We start from the raw sequence: 12,362 nt of genomic DNA, 5'->3' as shown, positions 1-12,362 counted from the left end.
GATGAAATTGGATCTCGAGTTGTTATCCTTGTGGTATCACCTCAGTCTCCAGCTGTGTCTCGATGTATCTTTCAATACATTTCATCTCAGCAAATGGATTTACCATTTGTTTCATAATCGCAGTTCCAGCATTCCTACCTCTAATTATTTTTGATAAGCAAATGCTATTGAAGGAGCTGCTTCTGGGACAGAGCAGCTTAGCATGCAGGCTCAGATGGCTCCTCGCAGCCCCCACGCAGCGATGTGTGTTTGTTCCGAGGCATAATTAAACATTCACCAAGCTCCGCTTCACAGGGACGGGCTGGGTGTTGCATCAGGATTTCCCGTGAGGAGCTGACAACTTAAATTTCACTGTGAAGTGCTGATGAAGAACGTGATTTTTCCTTTTTACTCAGCATGGTGCCCTCACACGAGCAAAGGCGAGTCGGGCTCTCTTTGAGAGGAGCAGAACTGTTGCTTCTGCGTGTTTGATATGCTGGTGTTGGGAAAGTTTTTCATCATGTAAACTGATTGGGGCCTTAATTAGACTCCAAAGAAAGCTCAAAACCTGCATTTAAAAATGATGGTGAATCAGTAAAAGAGAAGGGCTTTCTGGGAAATCCTGATGCTGTTCTCAGGGGGTTTCATGGCAGTTCTTTTCACCCACTTTCCCACATGTTTGGATCAGGGCTGCAAACTCAGCATGGCATCACTCTGCTCATGGTGTTGGTGCCTCCAGGGAGCAGAGCAGCCCTCTGCATCCCACCTGAGGGACAGGGACCTCCTGGCAGGATTGCCATCCCCTGTCACCCCTCAGCACTGTCTGTATCACAGAGGCCTGAACTCCACCATCGGCAGTTCCTACTTCCAGGGACTCAGATGCCAAGTCCTGGGGTTTTTGCCCTACTCCAGATGTCCCAGGGCGTTAATTCTGTCAGTGAATCACTTTAGGAGCCCTTTAGGTGAAGTGTTCTGTACCTGGCAAATATGCAAGGTTGAATTTTCTTGTGTGATAAGAGCACAAATGTGGGTGCCCTGCTCTGTTGGCACAGGAGGATGTGGACAAATTCCCTCCTTCTGGTGGCCTTCCCCAAATCATTGACAACAGCCCTGAGCCAAACCACGAAGCCATGGCTGGCTGTGTGAGAGCAAGCCTTTGGGAACTGAGATGTGTGTGCCCCAATAGGCAGAATTCAAGTTAATCTCCCCAAGACATCACTGATGCTCAGAATGTGGCTTTAACCTGCAGAAGCTGCAGCACCTTTGAAGCAGGAAGGAGAGAATTTGGGATATTTTTTCCCTCTGGAGAAGCACAGTGTGCGTGTATGCACCGAGAGCATGTCCTGCTGGATTTTCAAGGGACATGTTTAGTGTGGGAAGGAGAGGTATAAATGCAGTGTGGCTGAACAAATGGTGTCTGCTCTGAGCCTAAAAATGTCACTAAGCTGAAGTGCTGCTTTTGCCTCGCAATAGGGAGCATCTTGCATGCTGCATAGGACACCCTCACTTCTACACTTGGTGTCTGTACAGATTAAGGAGGATTAATTAGGCTCAAAATACAATGTGTCTTGGCAACACTGCTGTGCTTTGTGATGTTAAAATACTTTTTTTTTTTTCACCCTGCAGTAGTTGTTCCAGGACTTTCTCACCGCCTGTGCCCGTACTTGGTTTGTTTGTTTGTTTGTTGCCCTTTTTATTTTTTCACCTCCACAACCTCTCACTGAGGAGGAAAGCTAATGGGGAGTAATTCTGCCTGGCTGTGGTACACTAGCATGCCTCTAGCTAGCACTTTCAGCTTTGCAGTTTTCTGGCTGCTGTGTTTAAATTCTCCTAAGAGGATGTTGTTGCACTTATGTTGAGCAGTGCCAGAGCAGGGATGGGTTTAAGGTCAGCAGTTTCAGTTACACCATGGGAAAGGCTGGGCCAGGGCAGGAGGTCTTAGACTTCACCTACCTGCTCATGGTCCCAACCCCTCTGTAAATGCCCACTGAAAATATGGAGGGAGAGGCCAAAGGAGTGAAATTAGGTGAGCATTCAGATGTGTCCTTCAAGTGAAAACAGACTCCCTTGAGCAACCTTCAAGTTCAGTCCCGGCAGTCTCTGAAGCAGTGCGGTCACTTGGCCAGGGCCTGTGGTACTGGTTCAACTCCCCCTGCTGTGCTGTCCTTGAATGCCAAACCCTTTGGCATGTGAGATGTAAATTCTTTGGGATTGGACTTGAAGGCTTCATGAGAGGACAGCTTGACCAACTTCATTAATATCAAAATGCATTTCCTTTCCTTCAGCTGACATGACTTCCCACTGCAGCACTGACAGCGGTGTCCTGGATAGGAGGGTGCACCAGCTAATACTTATTTACCATGCTGAAGAATCTCCTATCACCGAGGCTTTCTCTAATATTACACAAAGGCTAATTACAACAAAGTTGTCTGAAGTTGCTTTTAAGCTTATTCTTTTTAGATGTTCAGGCTTTCTCTGCATTTATTGGTATATTCAATACTCCAGTCAAATCACACTTGTAGCTCAGCATATTTCTAATCTCCACAGATATTAGAAAGATACTGATAGCAGTATTTAAGAGCCACCCTCACTGAAAAATCAGTTGTGGTTTGTTTCAAAAGGTAGGGGCAAAACTGTTTCTTTTCATGAGGATGGATTTCAGTTACATAAAGCAAGTCTTTTTCTACAGCAGGCCCTGATAAAACTAAGAAATAAACAGCAGCAAGCAAATAGGAGAGATGTATGGAAAAACCTATTTTACATTCTGGCTGGGGAGGATATGAGCATGGAGTTCCATAGCTCTTCTAAAAATTGTATATCCAGATAATCTGGATATATAAATATGTAGAAAAATATGCAGTTGTACATAATATCTACAAATATAGATATTTACCTGTAGGCTAGTGTTTAGTCCTCCTTCCGTTCATAATTCTTATCTTTCAGTGTTGACAAAAACTTTTGGGGGGGGGGGGGGGAATTATCAGTCTCTACTCAGCTGTTTGAATTTTGAACTTATTTTATTCTTGTGTTTAAAATAATCCAGTTGACACTGCCAACCTTTCCTTTCTGTACCATTCATTATTTTTATGTGCTTCTCCTGCTTCCTTTTTTTTTGTCTCCTATGAAGTCAACAGCTCCAAAACTTTTTCTGCAGAGGGGAGATTTTCTCCTTCTTTTTTGATTGCAAGCTGCTATCTAGTCAGACACCAGGCTAGAGGGGGCGAGAAGAAATGGGGACTCTCTCCTTCTAGGCAATGACTAAACCAGATTGTTGTTCCTAGTGGAGACAGAAATAGGCAAACAAGTTCTCAGTTTAGGCCCCCTGAACATCTTGGTTAAATGAAAAATCTGTTAAAAGGTGCTAAACTTAATGTTTTTGTATGAGAAGTTTCTTACTGTTTTCCCTACCTTAAGAACCCTTTAACATTCTTCTTCCCCTCAAAAAAAAAAAAAAAAAACAACAAAAAACAAAACCTGCAGGATGCTGTGTCATTACCATGGTTTGAGTTAATTTGAGGTGTACTCACAGGGTTGCTGAGGTCTGGATCACCAAGCACAAAACTGATCTTTAGCCCAGACGAGACCACATAAAACCCATCCTTTGACAGTTGCCTACTGCTTCCAGGAGCGCTCCCTTCTTTTCCCATAAATTCATTTGCATTCAGGGCTGCTCCTGTATGCCAATTAGCTTTAATTTTTACTATACACACTGACATCAATGGCCAATGAGAACAGGGCATAGCAGGGTTTTTAGTGTGCCCATAAACTACAGAAAATTGTCCTTGGACAAACTCCTGCTTTTAGACTGGCTGACAACAATAGACATGGTTAAGTTCAGGCTAAGAGCCATTAAACATAATTACTACCACAGGGTAAAAGTTTAATTGTGCTAAATTTTAAATCTGCATAGTCTATGCTTATTTACAAGCTGGCTGGATCTTCCTGTTACATAAAGGGGAATAAATCTGTACTTAAAAATTGTTGCCTTTTAACTTCAAAGGGAAGTGAATAAATAGGGTTTTTTTAGAAGAAGCAAAACAACCCCAAACTGAAAACTTTCTGTATTTCCAGCTTCTTTTATGCCAATGGCTCCGAGCTGGTAAGTAGAGGCTAAACATCTTCTGATAGATTTTTCTAATGCACTTCAACTTCGTGTGTGTGAATGTGTGAGAGAGTGTTGCATCTGTCACAAAGGTGTCTGAGGGACAGAATGCAGATCAGTTTGTTCATGTGGGATTATTTTAAATTTAACCACAGATGGGGCTTGGGGCGGAAGGTTTTTCCTCCTGCTCCTTATCTTCTCTCCCTCCTTCCAATAACATTAAACTCCCCACTTTAGGAAGTTTCAGCTCAAGTAGCTTCTGGATCAGGAGATATCAGAGGTGGCGGTTTTCTACAAGCAAACAAAAAAAAAAAAAAGGCAAAAGACCCTGTTCATTTTGCATTTTCTTCCAACAGATTAAAAAAAAGTCATGTTCACTGAGCTACAAGTTATGGCGTATTTTTAGAAGCACGGTGAATACATGGGGCTCTAAATCATGGGACATCTTTTTTCATGTCCCTGAAAAGCAGATTAAAATTAGGAGGTGCTAGAATAAGTGTGAAATGTTCATCTGTTGGGAAAGGAACGGTATGGAGGACTGTGAAACTTGATAGAAGAGACAAACATTAGCACTCTGACTTGCTGGAAGCCACGTTATGTAGACATTAGAAGGCAACACAATTTCAGCTGGACAGAACATAAGCCTCAGATCTTATGCAAACAGTCAAAGCTGTTTAACAATTGGTTTACCCCTAAAACCCCTGAAAGGAGACAGGTGAATACGATGCCAAATACATTTTTCATGTTTCTTAAGCTAACTGTTTAAATAGTTAAGTGAACATCTGTCCAAATTTCCCCATCATTTCCATTTAGAAAAGTCTCCTATTTGAAAGCTGAAGAAAAGCACCTGCTTAACAATGCAAATGGTGCTGTCTGGGGCCCCTTTATTTTGTTTAATCTAGATTGAGCTCCACACAACTGTGATGCTAATGAATAATGGATATTTTATACTTGTGCATGTAGCAGTGCTGGGCACAGAGCAAATCTAGGATTAACCTCCCAGTTTCCCTGCCTAATGCATTTGACTCATTTTTTTGAGTTTGCTGTGACTTGGGTACTCTAAAAACGGATGCCTGGTATTATGGGAAATGGGAAAATCCTGGCAAAAGCTGTCAGGCATTGCTGTGCCCAAGTGGAAAGGGGGAGCTTGGCTGAGGAGGGGAGGGATGTCTGGAGTAATGGCTTGATGTGTGAGTGGGTGCTGAATGAGAGCCAGGGTGTTCCAGGGTGGAGACCTGGACGCTTTTCAGTGCCGCATTTTTCCAGTCTGGTCTGCTGGCGTTAGGCAGCCGAGGCCCGTGCCCAGCTGCCTTGCCTGCCTGTTGGGGGCAGGAGCAAGAGGGGTCAGCTTGCAGGGAGAAAGGGACTGCCTTTTGCTGGTGCAAATTATACAGCTGGGATTTCACTCTGCTTTCAGCCTTCAGATGATGGAATCATGGGGGAAGAAATTTTGGTACGCCCTTTGCGGATTTTCCGTCCTGCATGAGTGTTTCTGTTTTGGTTTGTGTGATTTAGCTCTGAGGGAAAATGTAGCGCTGTTTCTTCATAGGAAGGGCTGGAGTTTTCCAGCCAGGCTAATGAAAGACCCCTGATACCACTTCTAAAGAAAAATAAGGGTGGGCTTTCTTACATCTGGAGAGCGAGCTGACTTCAGGAGCAAAGCTCTGTAGGAGGATGGGAGAGTTGTGTGGAGGTTTCTATAACACTGCTGGGTGTTTTAATTCACAATTACTGGCCAGTAATAATTAGTATTGATTTGCCTGGCAAATTGCAGGTTTAGAAATTGGTTATAGATTTTCCTGATGCTTCTCATCTGTGTGTTGTGGAATCAGCCAGAACCGATGGCTTGAAACAAACCGCGAGCCCAGCTCTGTCCGCGGGCAGCGGCGCGTTGCGGGCACAGAGCTAATGGCCAGCAGGGATTGCACGTCTTGAGGCTCATCGCCCCCAAAACACCATTTCTGTCGTCCCCTAGGCCGAGTGACTAACCACATGTGACCAGAGGCAGGGTGAACCTCGGTTCTGTCAGCCCGTGGCTCAGTGCCCCCGGCCCTGGCGCGGCTGTGCCCCCGTGCCCCTGGCACACATGGGGTCTGCAGGGACACCTCGGGCAAGGGGGCTCGGGAAGGATGCCGCAGTCGTGCTCGAGTCCCCGGGCAGGAATCTGGGGAGACAGATAGTGAAAGCCAAGATGAAAATGGCAAAGCTTCCAGTGCTGAAGGGCTGTCCTGGAGGGCGGGGAGCTGAAGTGGAACGGCTGAGCATGCTGCTCAGGCCGCCGTGGAAGGGCTTAGCTGGCTCCCGGGAGGGCCGGGGAGGCACAGCCAGGGAGGAGGGCTTGCTCTCTGAGATGCCTGGCGAAATGCACTCATTGTGCAGTCATTGCAAGAGAAGTCGTGCTTTTTCTTTCTAAGCAGCAGGTAAGTGAGGTTCTTCCTGAGCTCTGTTACAGCGCTGCCTGCCAGGATTGGCAAAGTTTGCAGGACTTGTGTGTCCTGCTGCCAGCCTGTCCCTCTGCCAGGCTGCGGCCAAGCGCAGCAAGCCCTTGCGGAGCAGGACGGGCAGCTCCCGGCACCTACCCCACTGCTGCAGAGAGGCAGATAGTTTTTGACTGAAATTTTGTGAGCCCCAAAATAGTGCTCTAAGTGTTTAATGCTTTTCTCCATTAGACAGCAAATTAGCCCTAGGCTCACAAACCAAATGAAGTTTCATCTCGATGATCGGAGCCTGCTCACCAGGCATTTTTATCCCAAGTTCCCACACGCTGGTTGGTCAGTGAAATGGAGACTGCAACTTCTATTTATTGGTGCAATACAGTATTTGATACTGCTAATTACACTTAATTAGTCCTTCCACCATTTAATTAAAATGGCTTCTAATGATTGTGCTTCTTTGGCAGGCTCTTTGGTACCACCGGGAATTGTGCTGCCTGCAGTAAACTGATCCCTGCCTTTGAGATGGTGATGAGGGCCAGAGATAATGTTTACCATTTGGACTGCTTTGCCTGTCAGCTCTGCAACCAGCGGTGAGGACACAGTTATTGTACACACAAACTAATTTATACCTTTGCCCGTGAAACAGGGGAAAGTTTGATGCACGCTGCCCGTCTGGGGCTCACAGCCTGGGGGCAGGGCTGGGGCTGGGCTGCCTGGCTGACCTGGGGGTCCATGTGAGTACCTGTAGCCCTTTTACTGCAAATCCCCTTGGAGCTGGTGGGAATTGGAGGGGCGAGGGGGAGGACACAGACACAGACTGTCCAGCTGCTGCTGAATAAGACAAACTGCTCCAGCGTCCTTTCAGGAGCTGCCCTCTTTACAGAAGGCAGATGATGGAGAATGGACCTCCTCTAGCAAACTGACATTATCTCACTTAAATCATGTTTCTGACACACTCAAAACTGGGGGTGGAAAAGAAGAAGTATAAAAGGAAGGGACAGGAAGGAGAAAAATACTCTGGCTCAGTCCTTTCCAACACTAGGAACAAATCCATTTAGTTGTTGTGTAATTAATAGGGGATCTTGGTGGTATAATTTTGAGTGGGGCTTATTTATTTCTGCTGGGTGGAAGATGGACATCAGGGAGTATAATAAAGACCATGCACAGTGTTTTCACTTGAAGTACCTGCAGCCAGTTGAGTTTGGGAGGGCTGTGAAAACCCTTCCGAGCACCATGTTTGTTGATCATCGAAAGCAGAATTGAAGACCACAGAACCAGATGTGATACGTTGTCACCTTCTGATGCACCCAGCTGTCCATCCTTGTCTAAGACAGACCTGGAATTGCTTGCAGTTTTTACTGCTTGCTTAGGCTGTAGTGACTGCTGAGGGTGAAGGGCTGTGCTGGTGTTCCTGTTCTGGATCTGTGGCTGTATTTCCCAAAGATGAAACTAGGATGCAATACCTAATCCCACGGGAAAGTGTGAGAGAGATGACAAAACTTGTGGGAAGATGGAGAACCCCATTCTGTGAAAGTCAAGCTATAAAATCCTGACTTAAACATTCCTTGCTCAGCCTGGAAAAGAGTCTCAGAGGGGTCTCTCCTGAAGCAGCCATACACATGTGTGAATGCAAGCCCCTGCCACTTCCCCCGAACTGGGGAGATCCTGCCCGACTGCGCTCCCGCAGCCGCGCCAGTGGCTCATCCCGGAGGTGAATGTGGTGCCGGCTGGGTGGTGCCCGGGCGCGGCGGAGGCGATGGGGCGGCCGTGCTCGCTGCAGGCGGGCGGTGTTTGTTCCAGGTGCGGGAGTCCCGTCGGCGCTGGCCCCGCACGGGCGCGGTGGCAGTGCCGGGGCGGCAGTGACATCTAGTGGCTCCCGGCCTTGGGCTCGCTGCGGGAGCCAGCGGATCTGCCGGCTGCTCACTCTTGTTCTGTGACTCTTGAACAGAGATGATGCCACCTCATCCCCCGAGATGCTCACCCCACGCTGCTAGGATCACCAGGCGGTTCGGGGATTTGTCTCCGGACTCGGGAGTGTGGCGGGTGCTGCCAGGCTCAGCCCTCAGGATCAGCTCTTTTCAGCCTCCTGGGCAGGAGAAGTTGCTCCCAAACTCCACGTCAAACCTGGGGCTGTAAATGTCCTGTCAGGCAGAGGCTCTGGGCTGCACAGTCAGGAGTGCTGCTTGGCCTTGGAGCCTGCAGGCTGAGTGTCTCTCATCAAACCCCTACTTCACCCTTCTTCTCTCCCAAAAAATCCTAGTGCTGTCTAGTTTTCATTTTCAGTAATTTCTTTTAAACTTCACCCTCTATTTCAAAGGCTCCAAAGCACCTCTCTTCCTCCCTTCCCTCTTCAATTGCCAGCGTGGTCCCACTCTGTCCTTCAGACAACCTCCAGGGCTGTCACTGCCCAGCAGGAGCAGGCAGGTAATCCCCCATTCTGGCAGAGCTGTGCTGTGATGCACAAGGGATTTGCTCAGTTTGTGAGGGGCTGAGTTGTTCTGGAAGATGGGCTATGTGTAGATTCTTGATTTTAGCTGAGGTCAGAGGGCTGCCAATTTTTATGACTTACTCTGTGGAGATCTGGGCTTGAAAGGGCAGAATGGAAGTGATCCTGTAACAGACAGCACTGGATGCTGAACTGAGAACATGAGATTAAGTAACCCTAAAGTCAGAATTGCAGAGGTGGATGCTAGTTCTGGTTCTGAATTGGAAACCTCACTGGAAACCCCGTCTTGTTCTTCAGCTCTGAAAAGATTTGATGATGAAGACCTTTCCTCAGTTCTCTTCCAGCTTACTTGCCCTTCTATAGCTGGGCTCTGTATGGGCTGCTAAATCCATCCCAGCAAAATCTCTAATATTTTTACCAAGTGTGCAATGTTTTCATCACTTTCATTCCCTAAAATATCAGTTTTGCATCAAGTCCTGCACTACCACTCATCCTGCCATGCTTTAAACTGTTCTAAAGTTGTCATGGTCATCGTAGTACTGGATAAAAGCTGGTCACTGCTGTGACTGGCTGATGGGTCAGTGTTACAAGGGTTGCAGGAAATCCAGCTCCTTCTCTTGCCATTATCTGAAGTGAGGGTTTGCTGGGAAGAAAATCACTCTTAAAAATGGCAGAGTAGGTTCAGCACCTATTTTTCACTGCTGCTGGCTGGAATTTGGTTGTCCAGACAGACTCTGCAGCATCCATCCTCTGAGCTTGGGGGCTGGCAGTGTGAAGCTGGGTCTGAGGTTTCCAGTTGTGATGCATCAGTTGAAGACATCCCAGTTTACTGGTGGGTTTGCAGGACTGGCAGGTAGAAAGAGTTGCCTTTCCAGTGGATCAAACCTTTCTCCCAAAGCTTCATGTCACCAGTAGAGCATTTCACTTCCCATGTGCTTGTACACACCCCCACACCTCCAACTTCCAACTCTCCAGCTCCTCCTTTGGCTCCTCTATACCCAAAACCAGGTTTGGCAAGAGTCAGCTGTTGATGGTACTGGTGGCAAGAGGAATTTTTGCATTTCTCTTCCTAGAGAATTATATGGCACTTAAGGTGGGAATCAGTAGTGAAAAGCAAGCAGCTGTGTCTGTTACTTGCTGTGAGTAAACCTGCTCCTGGGGAAGGTGGTGTTAAGAATATGTTGTGCTGTACAGTTTTTGCCATAAAAGATGTTAGTTGAAATTGGGAGTAATCTTTATCTTTTTAATACGCAGAAAAGGTTGAATTTCAGAACTACTAGAGCATGTGCCACAGAGGGAAGATGGAAGGTCTTCAGTGAAATCCTGTAAAGTGTGAACCAATGCCCAGTTCTCTCTGTACCAACTTGGCAAATTAATCAGCTTATATGCAGGTGTCCAGTTGGAGAAAACTTGTGCCTGTGCTGGGCCTATAAAGAAGCTCTAAATTATCAGTCCTGTTCTTTTAGCAGAAAATACTCACTTTTGTGGAGATGCTCTGCCTGAAGGTGCCTGAGTTACAGATGATGAAAGCACTTTAGACAAGGAGTAGGCAGTGCCAAAGCTCTGCCTGGGAGCAGGGAAAATGGGCATTTGAGGTCTGCTAAGTCTCCTGGGGATGGGGTCACCTCCAATGATCTTCCTGTAGATATTTGGCCTTGCCAGAGGCTGGTACCTACCCCTTCCTCTCAGTGCAGAGCTGCCTTGAGGCACAGTGCCTGACCCAGGGTGTCTCTCTGCTTCAGGGACCTGAGGCTGATTTCAGACTCAGCTCTAGGGGCAGCCTGTGCTCTGGTCTGTCATTGCCCTGCCAGCGTTATGGACCAAAACCAGCCCCTGAATTGGGTGCAAAGAACATTATTTGTTATCTTAAGAAGTAAAGATTAGCTTCTGATTCCTGAGCAAGCAGGCAGGGGGAAAAAGCTATTGGCTGTCAATTCACACCTCTCCGATCTTATATGTGGAACTTTTTTGACCTTAATGGTCAAATAAAATTGTTAAATATCACAAGCTTCTCTGTCAACTTCAAGACAAACAGAACAATTTACATGGTATATAGAGAGCAGTGCCCTTCGCTCAATGAAGATAAAGGTTAGGAGTCCAGCCACCGAGAAATTTCTATTTATTGTTCAGCACTGTACACAAGGGGGTAAGGGAGGACTTAATAGCCAGTCCTTGTCTGGAAATTAGTGTAAATACTGCTTCACCCGAGGGAGTTGTGGAAATGTGGATACCAGCAAAAACTTCAAATAGGCTCAGTGTAATATCGCCCGCTTGACTTCCTGGTTGGAGAGCCCCCATCTCCTGTCTGCAGGGACAAATCCCTTAACTGCTCCCAACCTCCTCCTGCAGCTGGCACGGGACCCTGCAGAGTGTGGGACATGCTCCCCAGGCTGCTCCCTGGAGCCAAGCATGGGTGTGCCAGGGAAAGGGACAGCAAAACCCTGGGATGGCAAGGGGGAAGCACTGGCAGAGCTGGAAATCAAACTCTGCTCACCAGAGTCGCCTTCAGACCCAAACTGCCTCACATTCTCCCCGTTCTCACGTCTGTTCATGCTCACACCCACCAACCCTTTTTTCTATCTTCCAGATTCTGCGTGGGAGACAAATTTTTCCTGAAGAACAACATGATCTTGTGTCAGATGGACTATGAGGAAGGGCAGCTGAACGGGAGCTTCGAGTCCCAGGTTCAATAACAGCCCCTGCTTGGCTGGAGCACTGTGGGATGGGCGCTTGGCCGCATGAGCAGCGAGGGCGTCTGTCAGCTTGCCTGCAATATTTTTTTAATTCTTGGTCCAGAGAGGACTATATATACATTGTAGTACTTTTCCCCCCCAACACAAAGCAGTTACAATTTTAGATGTACAGTTGTGCCTGCTTAGCTGAGCACTGCATTGCCTGTATGTTTGTGAGTTTTTGGGGTCTGGGGGAGGGCTCTGTACAGTCTGTTTTCTGTATATAAACTGGAACATTTATTTTATGAAAAATGTAATGCAATTTTATTACTGGTGTGAATTAAAAATTATGAATGTTTCCTGGTCATCTTTGCCGTGGTTTCTTCCCCGTGTGGCAAAAGCCTGTATTTCCTGTGCTTTTAGCTGAGCAGACTGTTGGAAACGTGTATATAGCTCCCTGGAAACTGCATGGATCACAGCAGAGGCAGGTTCTCTCGTAATAACTGGGGGAAATGCTGCTGCAGGGCTGTGGAGCCTTCCATCCAACCACCTGCTTCCCTGTATAATGGGGGGGAACGAGCTGGGGGCAGGTGGTGGCTGGGAACCATCGGCATGGCTGGCGGGGCTGCTGTGCCGAGCTGGGCTGCTGGCTGAGAGGCTCCTTGTGGATTCGCACAGAGCATTGCCATGGAATTCCTGCTGGCTGCCTGATCCCGTGTCTCCAGTCT

At 47.2% G+C, this 12,362-nt stretch overlaps 1 protein-coding gene across 1 annotated transcript in view; it reads left to right on the top strand.

The window, feature by feature from the left end:
* LMO1 (LIM domain only 1) overlaps positions 1–11,785 on the top strand; it is a 59,560-nt gene extending 47,775 nt beyond the window's left edge. The window contains exons 3-4 of the mRNA XM_084207801.1: positions 6,981–7,106; positions 11,550–11,785. Coding sequence (XP_084063927.1) covers positions 6,981–7,106; positions 11,550–11,655 — 232 coding nt within the window. The 3' untranslated portion in view covers positions 11,656–11,785. The remainder of the gene's footprint in view (positions 1–6,980; positions 7,107–11,549) is intronic.
* Positions 11,786–12,362: the final 577 nt, after the last annotated feature.

The sequence above is a fragment of the Fringilla coelebs genome, assembly GCF_963513975.1.
Source record: "Fringilla coelebs genome assembly, chromosome: 6".
NCBI lineage: Eukaryota > Metazoa > Chordata > Aves > Passeriformes > Fringillidae > Fringilla > Fringilla coelebs.
Note: the sequence above shows the minus strand (reverse complement) of the source record. Positions and strands in the feature narration are given on the sequence as shown.